This window comes from Lolium perenne, chromosome 7 (genome assembly GCF_019359855.2).
Source record: "Lolium perenne isolate Kyuss_39 chromosome 7, Kyuss_2.0, whole genome shotgun sequence".
Lineage (NCBI taxonomy): Eukaryota > Viridiplantae > Streptophyta > Magnoliopsida > Poales > Poaceae > Lolium > Lolium perenne.
The window spans coordinates 217,799,721-217,816,849 of record NC_067250.2 but is presented as its reverse complement, the minus strand read 5'-3'; the positions used below and the strand labels follow the sequence as shown (position 1 = coordinate 217,816,849).

The following is a 17,129-nucleotide window of genomic DNA, read 5'->3' as shown; positions in this document are numbered from 1 at the left end:
AACAAGGCCTAGGGATTACACTTTCACTAGTGGACACTCTCAACATTGATCACATAACAGAACAGATAAATGCATACTCTACACTCTTGTTGGATGATGAACGCATTGCGTAGGATTACACGAACCCTCAATGCCGGAGTTAACAAGCTCCACAATTTGTTCATATTTAAGTAACCTTATAGTGTAAGATAGATCAAAAGACTAAACCAAGTACTAACATAGCATGCACACTGTCACCTTCATGCATATGTAGGAGGCATAGATCACATCAATATTATCATAGCAATAGTTAACTTCGCAATCTACGAGAGATCATGATCATAGCATAAACCAAGTACTAACACGGTGCACACACTGTCACCTTTACACACGTGCAGGATGAATAGAACTACTTTAATAACTTTGCTAGAGTAGCACATAGATAAATTGTGATACAAACTCATATGAATCTCAATCATGTAAAGCAGCTCATGAGATTATTGTATTGAGGTACATAGGAGAGAGATGAACCACATAGCTACCGGTACAGCCCCGAGCCTCGATGGAGAACTACTCCCTCCTCATGGGAGCAGCAGCGGTGATGAAGATGGCGGTGGAGATGGCAGCGGTGTCGATGGAGAAGCCTTCCGGGGGCACTTCCCCGCTCCGGCAGGGTGCCGGAATAGAGACTCCTGTCCCCCAGATCTTGGCCTCGCGATGGCGGCGGCTCTGGAAGGTTTCTGTGGTTTTCGTCAATCGTATCAGGGTTTTCGATCCAGGGGCTTTATATAGGCGAAGAGGCGGCGCAGGAGGGTCGAAGGGGCGACGACACCATAGGGCGGCGCGGCCAGGGCCTGGGCCGCGCCGGCCTATGGTCTGGGGGCCCAGTGCCCCCTCCGGTCCTTCCCGGTGTTCTGGATGCTTCCGGTGAAAATAGGAACTTGGGCGTTGATTTCGTCCGATTCCGAGAATATTTCGTTACTAGGATTTCTGAAACCAAAAACAGCAGAAAACAGGAACTGGCACTTCGGCATCTTGTTAATAGGTTAGTTTCAGAAAATGCACGAATATGACATAAAGTGTGCATAAAACATGTAGATAACATCAATAATGTGGCATGAAACATAAGAAATTATCGATACGTCGGAGACGTATCAGCCGTCAACTTCACTTCCTCATAAGGGAGGAGAGCGTTGTAGAACTTGCGCTTGATCCAATGGTCATCCACAAACGTTGCTCCAAGATCTTGCATTTGCACGGCAAGAGCGATGAGGCGCCGATACATTTCTTCGGGGGTCTCTCCTTCAATCATGACGAAGTTGTTGGCCATGTTGTTCACTTCATCAAAACGAGAGCTTTGGATGCTTGCATTTCCGAGGAAGAGCTTCTCAAGTTTGTCCCATGCTTCCTTGGCGGTCTTGAGCGAGCGGATATGAGCACGGTCCTTGGGCGTGATGGCCATGTGAATCATGTTGATGGCGGTGGCGTTGAGTTGGTCAGCCACCACATCTCTTCTTGTCAAGTTCTTTGGATCTCGTGGTGAATAGCCCTCCTCAATGATACGCCAAAGCTCGGTAGAAGCGCTGCGCACATGAGAACGCATTAAGAATTGCCAATTCTCAAAGTTGTTTGACTCAAGTAATGGTGGTGAACCATGCGACAAGATATGCGGAATAGGTATTGGAACGTTTATGGTGTAATCATTTGGTGGTGGCACCGCATGATAACCCCCTAGACGTTCCGCAACCGGTGTCTCATCATTCTTCCCTTTTGTTGAAGTGCCGGTATCCCCAAGCCCTTCCTTTTGTGGATATTTTATCGCTTGCGCGACAAAATCAACAAGAGGAAGGGGGTTAGCTTTTGGTGGCGGATCCTCAGCACTTGCTTTTGGTGGAGGGTTTGGTTTTTGTACAACCAACTCCATCATCATCGCCTTCATTTGGGCAACGATGGATGACTCCAATTTCTTGAGGTCATCCAACGCAGCCGTCGTGGAATCGATGGGCGATGATGGAGCGGGTGGCACAAGGGAAGGTGACCCATTCTTATCCGCCTCTTGTTCGGCCATTTCTTAGGCGGTAAAGCCCGAGCAAGAAAACCTTGCTCTGATACCACTTGAATGGATCGTAGCGAACAAGAGGGGGGTGAATGGCGCTACGGCAAGTTTTAGTCTTTTTCAATTTTTATGCAACGGAAGGTAAAGGTGAGAACTTTAGCAATAGGGGTGATCCTACAATGATTATCGGACAAGTGCAACAAGTAAAGGAATCAACAAGATAACGAGAGTAAGGAGCGAGACAACCGGGGGCGCGAGGCGAGTCGAGGTTTGTTTCCCGCAGTTCCTTCCACAACAGGAAGTACGTCTGCGTTGAGGAGGTGCTAGTCTCACACTAGAGACTAGACGGCCACACCACGAAGGAAGGCCTCACCTTCTTCCTCGAGAGAGCTCCACGGAGGTGCTCTCCCTCTTCCACTAAGGCACCGGTCGAGGCGATGATTCCTTCACAAGGTTGGGGCGAGCTCCACACACAAGGATGCTCCCAACACCCTATGGAGCTAGTACATCACCAAGCTAGACTCCATAGCTGCACATCTCCAATGCTCCACCATAGGAACCCAACTCCAATGCTCCACCATAGGAACCCTTCCAATGCTCCACCAAAGGAACCCTTCCAATGCTCCACAAAAGGAACTCTTCTCCAATGCTCCACTAAAGGAACCCTACCACCAAGATCCACTAAGGAATAGCTAGTATTGGTGAAATCTCTCTTGATAGAACTATAGATCGGGGTCTCCTCCACCAATCCTCAAAGTTTGGGCAAGATTGGTTGGATGGGGAAGGAGATCCTCAAGGATTAAGCTCAGCAACAATGGATGAGAGAGAGGGGGAAGAGATAAAATCGTGTTGGGGAAGAAGGGGCCCTTAAATAGGCTCCTCCAAATCCAACCGTTATGTCCAGATTTTGCCTAAGCGGTACTACCGCTTCAGGGAAGTGGTACTACCGCTCTGAGTTCGAAATCCCCCCAGATCTGGTCAAAGGACGCAGAGCGGTACTACCGCACGAGGTACCGCTCGAGGTACCGCAACAGGGTCCAAACCTTACTGTACTCGAAGCGGTATCGGAGCGGTACTGCCGTAACTCGTTACGGTACCTGGGCGGTACCGTGAGCGGTACTACCGCTCCAGGTACTGCAGAGGTACCGCAACTCATATTCTGGGTCAGTTTCGGCGCAGAACTCAGAGCGGTACCGTGGGCGGTACCTATAGGGGTAGCGGTACTACCGCTACAGGTACCGGTAGTACCGGCCTGGCTAAATCTGGTTTTCTTCCCTTTTTCTCTCCAACCATGTCACCTCGCTAAACACACACAAAACCAGAAAACCTATCAACTACGCTTCAGTCTTCCGATCTTGACGCGTCCAGCGAGATCACTGTGCTCTTGCAAATCTAACAATCATACTCAAGGCACACGGTGAGATTACTCAAGTGTTGTCATCAAACACACAAAATTTGGGGTGTAAATTTTGCTCTTGCACCTTTTCCTGCTAAGAAACTAAAATCAAAGGAAGAAGAACACTATAATAAATTTTGCGATTGGATGAAACCTTTATTCTTGCAAATCCCTTTGACTGATGCTATTAAATTGCCTCCTTATTCAAAGTATATGAAAGATGTTGTCTCTAACAAAAGGAAAATTCCTAATGAGGAGATTTCACTATGCTTGCTAATTACTCTTTCAATGGCAAAGTTCCAAAGAAGTTGGGCGACCCAGGTATACCGACTATTCCTTGTTCTATCAAGAATAATTATTAGAACTGCTCTATGTGATTTGGGAGCAGGTGTTAGTGTTATGCCTTTCTCTCTTTATAAGAGACTTTATTTAGATAAGTTGATACCAACTGATATATCTTTGCAAATGGCTGATAAATCTACCGCTATTCCTGTTGGTATATGTGAGGATGTTCCTGTTCAAGTTACTAATAACTGCTTGATATTAACTGATTTTGTTGTGTTGGAAATGCCTGAAGATGATAATATGTCTATTATTCTTGGGAGACCTTTTCTTAACACCGCAGGGGCTGTTATTGATTGCAATAAAGGAAAAGTTACTTTCAATGTCGATGATAAGGAGCATACCGTTTATTTTCCCAAGAGGATTGATAAAGTATGTGGAGTTAATACCATTTCTAATGTGAGACCTATCAAAGTGGGAACTATTGATTGTCCTATATATGAGCCTAAAGAAGGATATCAAAATATTATGATTGGATCCATATCAATACAATTCAAGGTAACATGATTGATTTGAGGTTTATTTCTTCTTATGCTATGTAAAATTTATTCGGTGGCAAGACTTGATCAACCTTGTTAACAAATTCATTTTATATGCATAGAGGAGCTAAACAACATTTCTTTCTTCCTCACTTGTTCTACTTGCTGTAGCACTTTTTGGTTTTGCAAAGTTCTTTAGTTAATTAGAGATTTGAAAATCTTTTTCTGCCTAGTAATAATAAATTTAATACCCAGAACAGGATCCATCTTCGTCGTACTACGGAGGTGCTACTTCATGGGCACCATGGGATTGATCTCCACTTAGGCCAAAAGCCTAAGCTTGGGGGGAGGTATACCGGCATCACTCATTCTTTGCATATTATAGTTGCTGGATACTTGTATATACTTGTTTAGTTTCTTAAAGTGGTTTTCTAATAAGAGGGAGATGATATTTTGGGAAGTGCTGATTGAAAACAGATTCTGGACTGATACCAAAAAAATTCTCAAAAACAGACAGAACTTTATTTTGTGAAGCCAATTTTTTTGCATGTTTCCCAGGTTGTTATCTAACTTTCATTAGTTGAACACTTTTTGATCTGGGCAGCGGAAGAATTTCTTAAAAATCGATTACTGTACTGCTGTCAAGTTTGACGAATTCCTGCTGCTTTGTGATTATGTGACTCTTCTAGTTTTCATTTTCTTGTTTTTGCTTTGTTTCTTTCCTAAAACACAAAAAGACCAAAAATATTTCTGTTGTTTCTCTCCACCATTTTTTTATTTTGGTTTCTTGCTCTTATTTTGCTTTATTTGCTATCGTTGGTTTGCTATGAGAAAATCCAAAAAGATTTTGCTTTGTTTGCTTGTTTCCTTTTGTTCTTGTTTCCAATTCGAAAACACCAAAAATATTTGATGTTCTTCTTTGTTTTTGTAAAGTTCATTTTGGAGTTCAATGGTCTTCGGTGGCTGGAGCTTGGTTTTCATTCCATATTATTCAAGCTACATAAGTGAAAGGCAATAATGACGATCTACGACAATTCGACTGTGGTGAGAGGCTGGTATGAACTCTATTTGTTTTCATTTTTGTACATATACTCATCCATGTGAGCATGCTTAGTTGGTTCATGTGAGGTATATGTCATTTAAGAAAATCTAGTAGTTCATGATCTCTCATGTTTAGCTCCAGTTTATTAATATGAGTAGCATGTCATGGATGTTTGCTTGCATTGTTTTATTCATAAATAGGTTTGACATTGTGGTATCCTCCTCTGAATAATTCACTTGAATCGACTTGGCACATGCTCACGCATGCATATGACTGAACAAAAGTCAATTAAGCCTTGATGATTTACTTTGCCTCAGAGTTCTTGTATCACTTTTATGCCTCTGTTAATTTATTTTGCCGCAAGCATGATTATGACGGTTACTGCTCTCTTGATTGTCGCTCTCCAGTCTATTGCTAGCCTTCACTTGTACTGAGCGGGAATGCTGCTCGTGCTTCCAAACCCCTGAAAACCAAGTTATTCCAAAGTGTCCACCATAAATACCTATGCATGTCATTTCAAACCATTCCAAGTAAATTCTCATGCGCTACCTTTAAACCTTCAAAATGCTTCTCAATCTGTGTCAATGTTTTATAGCTCATGAGGAAGTATGTGGTGTTTATCTTTCAACCTTGTCATTTACTTTTGACAGACTTTCATAATGGACTAGTGGCACATCCGCTTATCCAATAATTTTGCAAAAAGAGCTGGCAACGGGGTTCCCAGCCCCGATTAATCAAACTTCATTAATAATTCTCTTCACATGTTTTGCCCTGATTCATCAGTAAGCAACTTAATTTTGCAAATAGACACTCCTCCATGGTATGAGATTGATGGAAGGCACCCGATGATTCGGTTAGCCATGGCTTGTGTAAGCAAAGGTTGGGGGGAGTGTCACCCATAATAAAACTAAAATACATGTGCAAACAAAAGAGAAGAGGGATGATCTACCTTGCTGGTAGAGATAACGTCCTTCATGGGAGCCGCTCTTGAAAGTCTGGTTGACGAGGTAGTCGGAGTAACCATTACCATTCGTTGACAACAACAAACACCTCTCAAAATAATTTTACTCCTGTTTAAAAAATGAAAAGCTCTAGCGCATGTTAATCCCTGCTTCCCTCTGCGAAGGGTCAATCTTCTACTTTTATGTTGAGTCACCATCCTTTCTTTGAGCACTTTCTTGGGAGCACAACTGGTATTCTTAGTATAATATGCTTGTCCCAAAATGTGATTAACTGTGGTATAACTTTGATGCTTTTATCTTTGACAATCTCTACTTCTAGTCTTTCCATGAACTTCAAAGGTGCCCGAGCATTTATGTTTTGCTGTACAAATACGGGCAAACGAGATACCACTTTATCATATTCTTTTATGAACATTGCAATCCTGCTGATAGACATGATTCATGATGCTTATTATTAATTTGTTGGTACCTTTTCCATGATTGACATAGCTATTAGATGATTTTATTTGCATGTATCTTATTATGAATTTCCTAAGTACTTGTCCATATCATGAAAATATTTACATCATATGAACAAATGTGTTCGTGAAAGTTCTTTTATCGCACTCAGTTGTTAACTGAATTGCTTGAGGACAAGCAATAAGCTAAGCTTGGGGGGAGTTGATACGTCCAAAACGTATCTACTTTCCCGAACACTTTTGCTATTGTTTTGCCTCTAATTTGTGTATTTTGGATACAACTAACACAGACTAACACTGTTTTCAGCAAAATTGCCCTGGTGTCTCGTTTTTGTGCAGAAATTCAACTTTCAGGAAAATCCCTGGAATTTATGTCGAAGGGCTTATTTTTCCAGAAGATTCACGGAGCCAGAAGGGCAGGCCTGGGGGAGGCCCAGGGCCCCCACACACTAGGCCGGCGCGGCTTGGAGGGGGGGGCGCGCCGCCCTATGGTGAGGCCGCCTCGGCCAGCCTCTGACGCCCCCCTCTGGACTATTTAAGGGTTTTGATCTAAAAACGCGAGGGGAGAAGTCGAAGTCGCCAGAAACCATCCAGTACGCCGCCACCGCCGCGAAACTCCGTCTCAGGACCAGAAACTCCGTTCTGGCACTCCGCCGGGACGGGGAATTAGAGGAGATCATCGCCATCATCACCACCGACGCCTCTCCATCGACCAGCAATGTTTCCCCCATCCATGTGTGAGTAATTCCCCCGCTGTAGGCTGAAGGTGATGGTAGCGATTGGATGAGATTGGTCATGTAATAGCATAAGATTGTTAGGGCATAGTGCCTAGTGTCCGTAATTGGTACTTTGATGATATTGTTGCAACTTGTTATGCTTAATGCTTATCACTAGGGCCCGAGTGCCATGATCTCAGATCTGAACATGTTATTGTTTCATGATGATATGCATTGTTTTATGATCTTACCTGCAAGTTGTATACACATGTCGCTGTCCGGAACCCGAGGCCCCAAAGTGACAGAAATTGGGACAACCGGAGGGGAAGGCAGTGATGTGAGGATCACATGTGTTCACGGAGTGTTAATGCTTTTCTCCGGTGCTCTATTAAAAGGAGTACCTTAATTTCCAGTAGATTCCCTAGGGGCCCGGCTGCCACCGGTTGGTAGGACAAAAGATGTTGTGCAAGTTTCTCATTGCGAGCACGTACGACTATATACGGAACACATGCCTATGGATTGTTTAGTACTTGGACACCGTTTTATTATTATCTGCAAATGCCCTGCTTTGATTGTTACATGAGTTTCTCTCATCCATGCAACGCCCATCATCCATCCCTGTGCCTACAGTATTTTAATCCTGCTGTTTACTATAATCACTACAGCTGTCTTTGTTACTCTGATGATGTTATTTCACTACTGCTACTACTATAAAACTGTTACTACTGATAAACTCTTGCAAGCAAGTCTGTTTCCAGGTGCAGCTGAATTGACAACTCCGCTGTTAAGGCTTTCAAGTATTCTTTGTCTCCCCTTGTGTCGAATCAATAAATTGGGTTTTACTTCCCGCGAAGACTGTTGCGATCCCCTATACTTGTGGGTCATCAAGACTATTTTCTGGCGCCGTTTCCGGGGAGCATAGCTTTATTTGGAAGTTCACTTGGATTGATATTGTTCGCTGCGAATTCTCCATCATGGGTAAATCTCGCGATCCTAAAGTCGCCATATTACCATCCACTACAAAAAAGGTACAACTCTGAGTACCTCTGCTGCTCTTGATTCACCATCTGTGATAAGTCAACTTGTTTCACCACCACAAGCTTCACTTGCTGGTACTTCTGCTGAATCTGAAAATTCTTATAATTTTGATGATGCTTCTGCTGTGCTTGATGATAGTGGTTCATTGGGATCTTTTCTAGATGGTACAATTGCTAGGTCTAGACAAATTGAAAATACTGAAACTCCTAATGAAAATACTACTACACCTGTTTATTCACCTGAGTTTGTTGAATACTCTAGTGATGATCCTGATGAAGATTATGTGGAACTTGATGATGATTTTATTGATAAATGCAATGCTACTACTGATGCAAGAAAAATTAAAAAGTTGCTTGCACAACATACTGTTAGATATAAGCTATCTCCTAATCCTAAATTTGCCACATCTCCTATAAACATTAAGGATAAAGATTATGATTTTTCTCTTGATCTATCTCATATAGCTATTGTTGAGAAAACACCCTTTTGTGGTACTGAAAAAGAAAGTGCTGTAGAACACATGAATGAACTTTCTACTTTGAGTAGCTTGTTTTCTGATAATGTCAAGATGCGTACTTGTGGGTCATCAGTAGGTAGGTATGGTGGACACACATGGCATAGGTTTTGGCTCAAGTTTTTGGATGCACGAGAAGCATTCCCTCTCAGTACAAGGCTTTGGGCTAGCAAGGTTGTTTGAAGCAAACACAAGTATGAACCGGTACAGCAAAACTCACATAAGAACATATTGCAAGCATTATAAGACTCTACACTGTCTTCCTTGTTGCTCAAACACTTTTACCAGAAAATATCTAGACCTTAGAGAGACCAATCATGCAAACCAATTTCAACAAGCTCTACGGTAGTTCTCCACTAATAGGTTTAAACTACATGATGCAAGAACTTAATCATGATCTACTTGAGAGCTCAAAACAATTGCCAAGTATCAAATTATTCAAGACAATATGAGGCATTTTCTGTTTCCAACCAAATAACAACAAGTGCAATAGCTTCCAACTTTTACCATTGAACATTAGAAGTAAAACGAAGAACACAATTGTTCATATAAAAAAGCGGAGCGTGTCTCTCTCCCAGACAAGGATTGCTAGGATCCATCTTTATTCAAACAAAAACAAAAATAAAAACACACAAACGCTCCAAGTAAAGCACATAAGATGTGACCGAATAAAAATATAGTTTCAATAGAAGTGACCTGATAAGTTGTTGATGAAGAAGGGGATGCCTTGGGCATCCCCAAGCTTAGACGCTTGAGTCTTCTTGAAATATGCAGGGATGAACCACGGGGGCATCCCCAAGCTTAGACTTTTCACTCTTCTTGATCATATATCATCCTCCTCTCTTGACCCTTGAAAACTTCCTTCACACCAAACTTCTCATAAACTTCATTAGAGGGGTTAGTACTAAAAAAAACTTTAATTCACTTTAGTCCTGTAGTGACACATTGCAAGAACTCAATAAAACATTAGCTACAGCTCTCCATGTCTAGAAAGCCTCACTTAAAGTCCACAAGAGACAATGCAAAAAAACAGAGACAAAATCTGTCAAAACAGAACAGCCAGTAAAGAAGAATTTTTAAGAGGTACTTCCGTTGCTCAAATCAGAAAACTCAAAACTAATGAAAACTGCGTACATATCCGAGGAACTCGCACGTAAATTGGCAGATTTTTCTGAGTTACCTACAGAGAACCCTGCCCAAATTCGTGACTGATAGAAATCTGTTTCTGCGCAGAAATCCAAATCTAGTATCAACTTTCTATTAGAGACTTTACTTGGCACAACAATGCAATAAAATAAAGATTTGGAGAGGTTGCTACAGTAGTAACAACTTCCAAAACACAACAAAACAGTAGCAAAATAAATACATGGGTTATCTCCCAAGAAGTGCTTTCATTATAGCCATTAAGATGGGCTCAGCAATTTTAATGATGCTCTTGCAAGAAATAAGAGTTGAAGCAAAAGAGAGCATCAAGAAGCAAATTCAAAACACATTTAAGTCTAACCCACTTCCTATGCATAGGAATCTTGTACACAAATAAATTCATGAAGAATAAAGTGACAAGCATAAGAAGATAAAACAAGAGTAACTTCAAAATTTTCAGCATATAGAGAGGTGTTTTAGTACCATGCAAATTTCTACAGCCATATTTTCCTCTCTCATAATAATTTTCAGTAGCTTCATGAATAAACTCAACAATATAACTATCACATAAAGCATGCTTTTCATGATCCATAAACACATAATTTTTATCAAGCTCAAAAATAGTGGGATTAAAACTTTCAAACCCACTTTTATCAATAATATAACAAGATGATTGATCAATCTCAAGAGGACTCCTACATAAAGTCAAGAACTCTCCAATCCCATTTTCATTAGTAGTACAATTAATATTATCAAGTAACATAGGACCATCATCTAGAGCTTTATCATAAACATTTGCTACGCAAAACTCTTTAGTACCATGCATTTCGATATCAGGCACAAACAAAGCATTATCATAAGATTTATCAAAATAGCATGGATTATCATAGATAACAGTAGCATAATTATTTTCACAAGTTTTACTCATAGGCAATATTTCAAGAGAATCCACAGGAACATAACATTCATCCACCTTTGGTAAGCATGGAGGACAATCAAATAGTGTAAGAGATAAAGAGGTTGGCATGGGTAGCTAATCCATTCTTCCTCCTTTTGTTCATCACTCTCCTCTTCTTTTTCATCCAATGAGCTTTCAGGTTCATCAATTTCCTCCTCTTTTTCATCCAATGAGCTTTCAGGTTCATCAATTTCTTCTTCCACAGGTTCCTGCAAATTGTGAGTGCATTCTTGTGCATTAATGAGTCTCTCTTTATAATCAATGATATAAGGATTATCACTTTAACTTTCTATGCAAAAATTAAGTATAGAAGAGACATAATCTTTAAGGTCCTTACAAACAACACAAGTTTCATAATTCTTAACCATGAAGGATTCGATCTCAGAGGCTCCCATAAATAAAACAAATTGTTCTACCTCTTCGAACCCAAGATGAATATAGTTATTCCAATTGTAGTTCTTAATTAAAGCTTCCTCACTAAAGCCACATTGGAATTTCAGATGTTTAGTATCCTCTTTAGAGCAACAGTTTATATCATGGCGTTTAAGCAAGATTTTAGCAATTGTATTCAATTTTTCTATCACAGCACTCATCACTTCACCCGCTCTTGATTTTCTATAATTATTATATAATTCAATAAGCTCCAAATAGGTTGTGGGTTCTCCCATAACAACAGTTTTTTAATTTTTAGGTTTTTCAAATTTTTATGGATTTTTGGGTATATGAGAAAAATAAAATAAGATAAAAGGAAAATAAGCAAAAGTAAACTAAGAAAAATAATACTAGACAGAAATAAACTAAGCACAAATAAACTAGACAAAAGTAAACTAAGCAAAACAAAATAAAATAAAACAGAGAGAGGTAGAGTGTACTCCCCAGGTGAACTTATGAGTAGAGCTATGCCTCCCCGGCAACGGCGCCAGAAAATAGTCTTGATAACCCACAAGTATAGGGGATCGCAACAGTCTTCGAGGGAAGTAAAACCAAAATTTATTGATTCGACACAAGGGGAGGTAAAGAATACTTATAAGCCTTAACAACTGAGTTGTCAATTCAGCTGCACCTGGAAAAGCACTAGTAACAGGGGTGATGTGAAAGCAGCAGTAATATGAGAGCAATAGTAACAAGAATACAAAGAAATGGTAGCAGAATACGAGGCAATAGCACCAGAAAATAGTTGATACTACATCCAATGACATATAGAACGCGTATATGATGATGAGAGATGGATCGGGGTTCCCAGCGATCTACACTAGTGATAACTCTCCAATAACAAGTGACAAGTGTTGGGTGAACAAATTACAGTTGGGAAATTGATAGGATTGAAAGCATTAAGACAGGACATCAAGATTATTAATCATGTAGGCATGTTTTCCATATATAGTCATACGTGCTCGCAATGAGAAACTTGTACAACATCTTTTGTCCTACCAGCCGGTGGCAGCCAGGCCTCAAGGGAATATACTGGCTATTAATGTACTCCTTTTAATAGAGCACCGGAGCAAAGCATTAACACTTGGTGAAAACATGTGATCCTCATATCACAGCCTTCCCCTCCGGTTGTCCCAATTTCTGTCACTTTGGGGCCTCGGGTTCCGGACATCAATATGTGCAAACAACTTGTAGATACAATCTAAGCAATAATTATAGAGCTTAAATCTAAGATCATGCCACTCGGGCCCTAGTGACAAGCATTAAGCATAACAAGATTGCAGCAACAATAACTTCACAAACTTTATAGATAGACTAATCATAATGTATCATCCATCGGATCCCAACAAACACAACACCGATTACATCAGATGGATCTCAATCATGTAAGGCAGCTCATGAGATCATTGTATTGAAGTACATGGGATAGAGAGTACCAACTAGCTACTGCTAGAACCCGTAGTCCATGGGGGAACTACTCACGGAGCATGATGGAGGTGGTGGCGTCGATGGAGATGGCTTCCGAGGGCACTTCCCCGTCCCGGCGGTGTGCCGGAACAGAGATTCTGTCCCCCGAATTGGAGTTTCGCGATGGCGGCGGCGCCCCTGGAGTCTTTTTGGAGTTTCGTCAATTGGTGTTGCGTTTTTAGGTCGAAAGGGGTCTTATAGGCGAAGAGGCGGCGCAGGAAGGTGCCTGGGGCCTCCTCACCATAGGCTGGCGCGGCCAGGCCTGGGCCCGCGCCGCCTTATGTTGTGGTGGCCCCCTGGCCCGCCTCCGACTCCCCTTCGGTGTTCTGGAGCCTTCCGGGAAAAATAAGATATTTGGTCTTCGTTTCGTCGAATTCCGAGAATATTGCCCGAACAGCCTTTCTGGACCAAAACAACAGAAAACAGGAACTGACACTATGGCATCTTGTTAGTAGGTTAGTTCCGGAAAACGCATAAAAACATTATAAAGTGTGAGCAAAACATGTAGGTATTGTCATAAAATAAACATGGAACATCAGAAATTATAGATACGTTGGAGACGTATCAAGGATCATGCGGTAGAGAGCAAGCGACGCATCACCTCGGCCGACATCTTCAACCTCGTGTAGTTCTCTCTCCTCCACATATGATTTTGCTGATGTGTACTAGCTTGTAGCCAGCTGAGTCATACCTATTGTACTTGCTCTTACGGAGGCATAGTGTGAAACTAGAGCAGTTGCTACCGTTACAAAGCGGGCCTTAATTATGTCCCCCTTTTTAGGGCCAATCAAAACAAATTGCATTGCCCTTCCTTATTTACATGGATTATTATTACTACTACGTAAAACTAGGAGCAGCATCAGAAACTTAATTTGTGGGATTTGTTACCATGATTTGTGAGAAAATTACGCTGGATCACTTATAGGATGGGTCCGCGTGAGAGCATGCCACTTTGTAATCGTTCCCAAAGAAAATACTCCATGATTAAACGAGCAGCGCATGCACGCTAGTAATTAATCAAAGCACCTTCCCTATGCGTTGGAGAAATTAAATCGGTAATGCTACACCTACGGACGAATCCCGCTACGGAAATGCTACGCGCTGACGAGGTAACGCACGTGGCGGCCAGCGTGGTATTTCGCTCGTCCCTTCGAAAGAAAAATCAGCCAAAAAGAGTACGCATATCTCCCGGGCGACGGAGCGGCGACCTGAGACTCGGCGGCGGCCGCCGCGGAGGTAGGCGGGAGCAGCGCAGCGGCATGTCCCTCGGCGGCGCGGCGAGCTGCCCCTCTTCGGCAGCTGGGCTGCGACCTTCCCCTCAAAGTCGGCGGCTCGGCGAGCATACCTTCATCGGAAGCAGCACGTCGACGTACCCCTCTCCGGCGGAAATCTCTGAAAAAGGCACGATGCGCAAAATTTTCGCTCCACTGATGTTGAGCTGCTCCGTTTGCCTCCGGCTTCTGATACTGCTCGTTGCCGGGAGTCACAATCGGCAGGTCTGTTTCGTTTCATGTTTCTGTTTCTCAACTAGTCCTTACAAAACAATGATAGGGTTTCCAATTCTTTTGCTTGATCTCTCTGCAAGCTTGTTTGCAGCCATGGTAATGTTGATTTTGGTTTACCAATTTCAGTGTTATGAGTCTGGCTACATTTTAACTCGAAGATGTGAAGATATACCTTCTGAAGAAACAAAGAGGAAATAGGTCCCTAGTGAATCTTCAGAAGCAACGAGAGAATGTATTCCCTCTGATCAGCGTATGCCAACAAACCTGAGAGATAATGTTCGGTGGAACAAACATGAAGCTCTAGTACAATTAACACATGTTATTGTTGGTACCTATTTTATGTTAAACAATGCCAGAGAATGTATTCCCTCTGATCAGTGTATGAGAAATTCTGTTCTGCATAAGTGTTCTTTGCAGTTCTGGCATTACTTCTCATATGTATGTGCTTGTTCGGTATTAATGAATAATGTTTGCTCAATTCTAAAAGATTATTTGGAGTGTAAACCCTGTCGTGTTGTACTGCTGCTACACCATGGTTTAGCCACCAATTTGCTCCACTACATGGTTCTCTTTGTAGTTCTAGGATTTACATTCAGATGTTCTTCGGTTAGATTTCAAGCTGACAACATTCTGAACTCAAACACATGTGAGGGAATGACTCTTCCAGGAATTGAATTTCAGCAAGTTCATTGGCACCTTAGCTTCCAGGAAATGCTGAACTCAAATGTAAATGGCAGGAACTATGTTCGGAGAATAAAAATGAGTTCAATTCCAATGTACAGGAGATTGAGTGGTACAGGCCAGAGAGTTTCTGGAAGCTAATGTTGTTGGTAGCTTTGTATGCTAAAACTTGTACTACCCTCTGCCTATTAGCCATTACATTAAAATATGAAGTACATAGAAAAATATAAGGTATGCATCCAACATCTTTAAACTGCACAAGTCATGTCTAACTCTGATCCATTGCATCATTGGGCTCTCTGATTCCATTAAAGTGTAATTGTGGTGATCTGGATATAGCAGCAGAGTTTTGCTGAACTTGAAACAACATGCTTGTATATTTCCCTAGAATCGGGGGCATATCACCAGCCGATGAACCTCCAGGTAGTAATTCAAACGATTCCTGCTCACAAAAAATATAGAAAGTGAATTGGATGTCGAAATACTTAAAAGAAATAAATCCAGGCGACAAATATACCTGAATTGCTCCATATGGTACTGCAGCTTGCATGGTTGCATTCATGTCGCCGGTAGTAATTCCCAAGTTAAATGACCCCTGTGACAAAAAAAATCATAAAATTATTTGGATCTCAAATGATTTATTAGAAATAGAGACACAGAAATAAACATACCTCAAATGTTCCATATGGGAGTGGAGTTCTAATAGTTGGATTTATGCTGCCAGAACTATTTCCCAAGTCAAAAGATTCCTGCTTAAGATAAATATATTAGATGGGAAACAAAGATACTTGAATGGTGCTAGTACAAGCTTGTCCGTCCAAATAAGAAGATTGTTGAATCTGTTTCAGACAACCTACCTCATTTTCCATCTCGTCTTGTTGTAGATTGTCATTCTCCAATAATTTTCGTTTTGTATTGGATCTTTTATTTCTCAAAGAAGTTTGGATTATCTGATTGCATTTTCATAAAATAGTCACGAACGGCCTCTGCATCACCACTTCCAAGTTTCAACCTTCTTGTTTTCTCTAGATAATTGCGGCATTCTTTCTCACCAAAAGTCATATTTTCATGACCATTCGCTGCCACAACAAGAGAATTGAAGTTCTTGTTTACTCGTATTCCAGCCTGGTCATTCAACTCAAGCTTCCGCTTCACATGCAAGTCCAACCTTTTGTTGCATCTAAATAACCGAGATTTATGCGGACTTAATATATGATTATGATCCAAAATGACTGTCGAAAGATGAAACTTCCCATTCGGACCACGAACAATATTAACTTTAGCTTTACATCCTAACGCAGCTGTTGGATTTGGCTTCAACATATTTTTTGAGTTGGACTCCGTCTTCCCATAACGAGAGCAACAAAGTGTAAGGTACCTTAATTCTCCCTTCTCATCTCTATTTGAGCTTCTTCTTGTCACACCAAACCCTTTTGCCTTAGCATAATTTTTATAGTACTCCCTCACATCATTCTCAGTATCAAATGTCATCCCCAATTCAGGATCTTCAAGTAACACATCTTCTTCGGATGCACCATGGTTCTCTTCAAGTTCCACGCTGCTTTTCTTTTGTTGCTCGATGCCATCGTCATCGCTTGAAATAGACATGTCACTTGATTCTTGAACACAACCAGCCTCATCACCCATTTCTGTAAATCATTATAAAGCATTTCTATTTGAAAGGAAATATGATCAAGTATATAAGGTATCTTACTGAGCTAAATAATGCCATGTTAACTAAATATAAATGCAACAAGTACATGAAACAAACAATATACAGTATAGTCAGAGACCAACTCAACAACTGAACACTCCTACTGCGGCTGGAGGTAATGGACTACTACTTGTGTGCATTGTGATCATTATCCCCTAAAACATGTATAAGTACTTGCTAAACTAAATAGACTACACTACCTCCATACAGTACATATTTGCAGTTTCAGGCAGTACATCGTGCATTG

At 41.3% G+C, this 17,129-nt stretch overlaps 1 protein-coding gene and 1 long non-coding RNA gene across 2 annotated transcripts; one reads left to right on the top strand and one right to left on the bottom strand.

The window, feature by feature from the left end:
- Positions 1-14,025: 14,025 nt before the first annotated feature.
- On the top strand, positions 14,026-14,978 carry LOC127314169 (uncharacterized). The gene is made up of 2 exons (XR_011748203.1): positions 14,026-14,478; positions 14,614-14,978. It is a non-coding gene; the product is annotated as an uncharacterized lncRNA (long non-coding RNA).
- A 236-nt stretch (positions 14,979-15,214) lies between these two features.
- On the bottom strand, positions 15,215-16,823 carry LOC127314170 (uncharacterized). Its single transcript, XM_051344641.2, has 4 exons — positions 16,026-16,823; positions 15,840-15,917; positions 15,686-15,763; positions 15,215-15,610 (listed from the first exon to the last, which is right to left on the bottom strand). The coding sequence occupies exons 1-4, from the start codon at positions 16,035-16,037 to the stop codon at positions 15,437-15,439; spliced, it is 342 nt and encodes a 113-aa protein (XP_051200601.1). The 5' UTR covers positions 16,038-16,823; the 3' UTR covers positions 15,215-15,436.
- Positions 16,824-17,129: the final 306 nt, after the last annotated feature.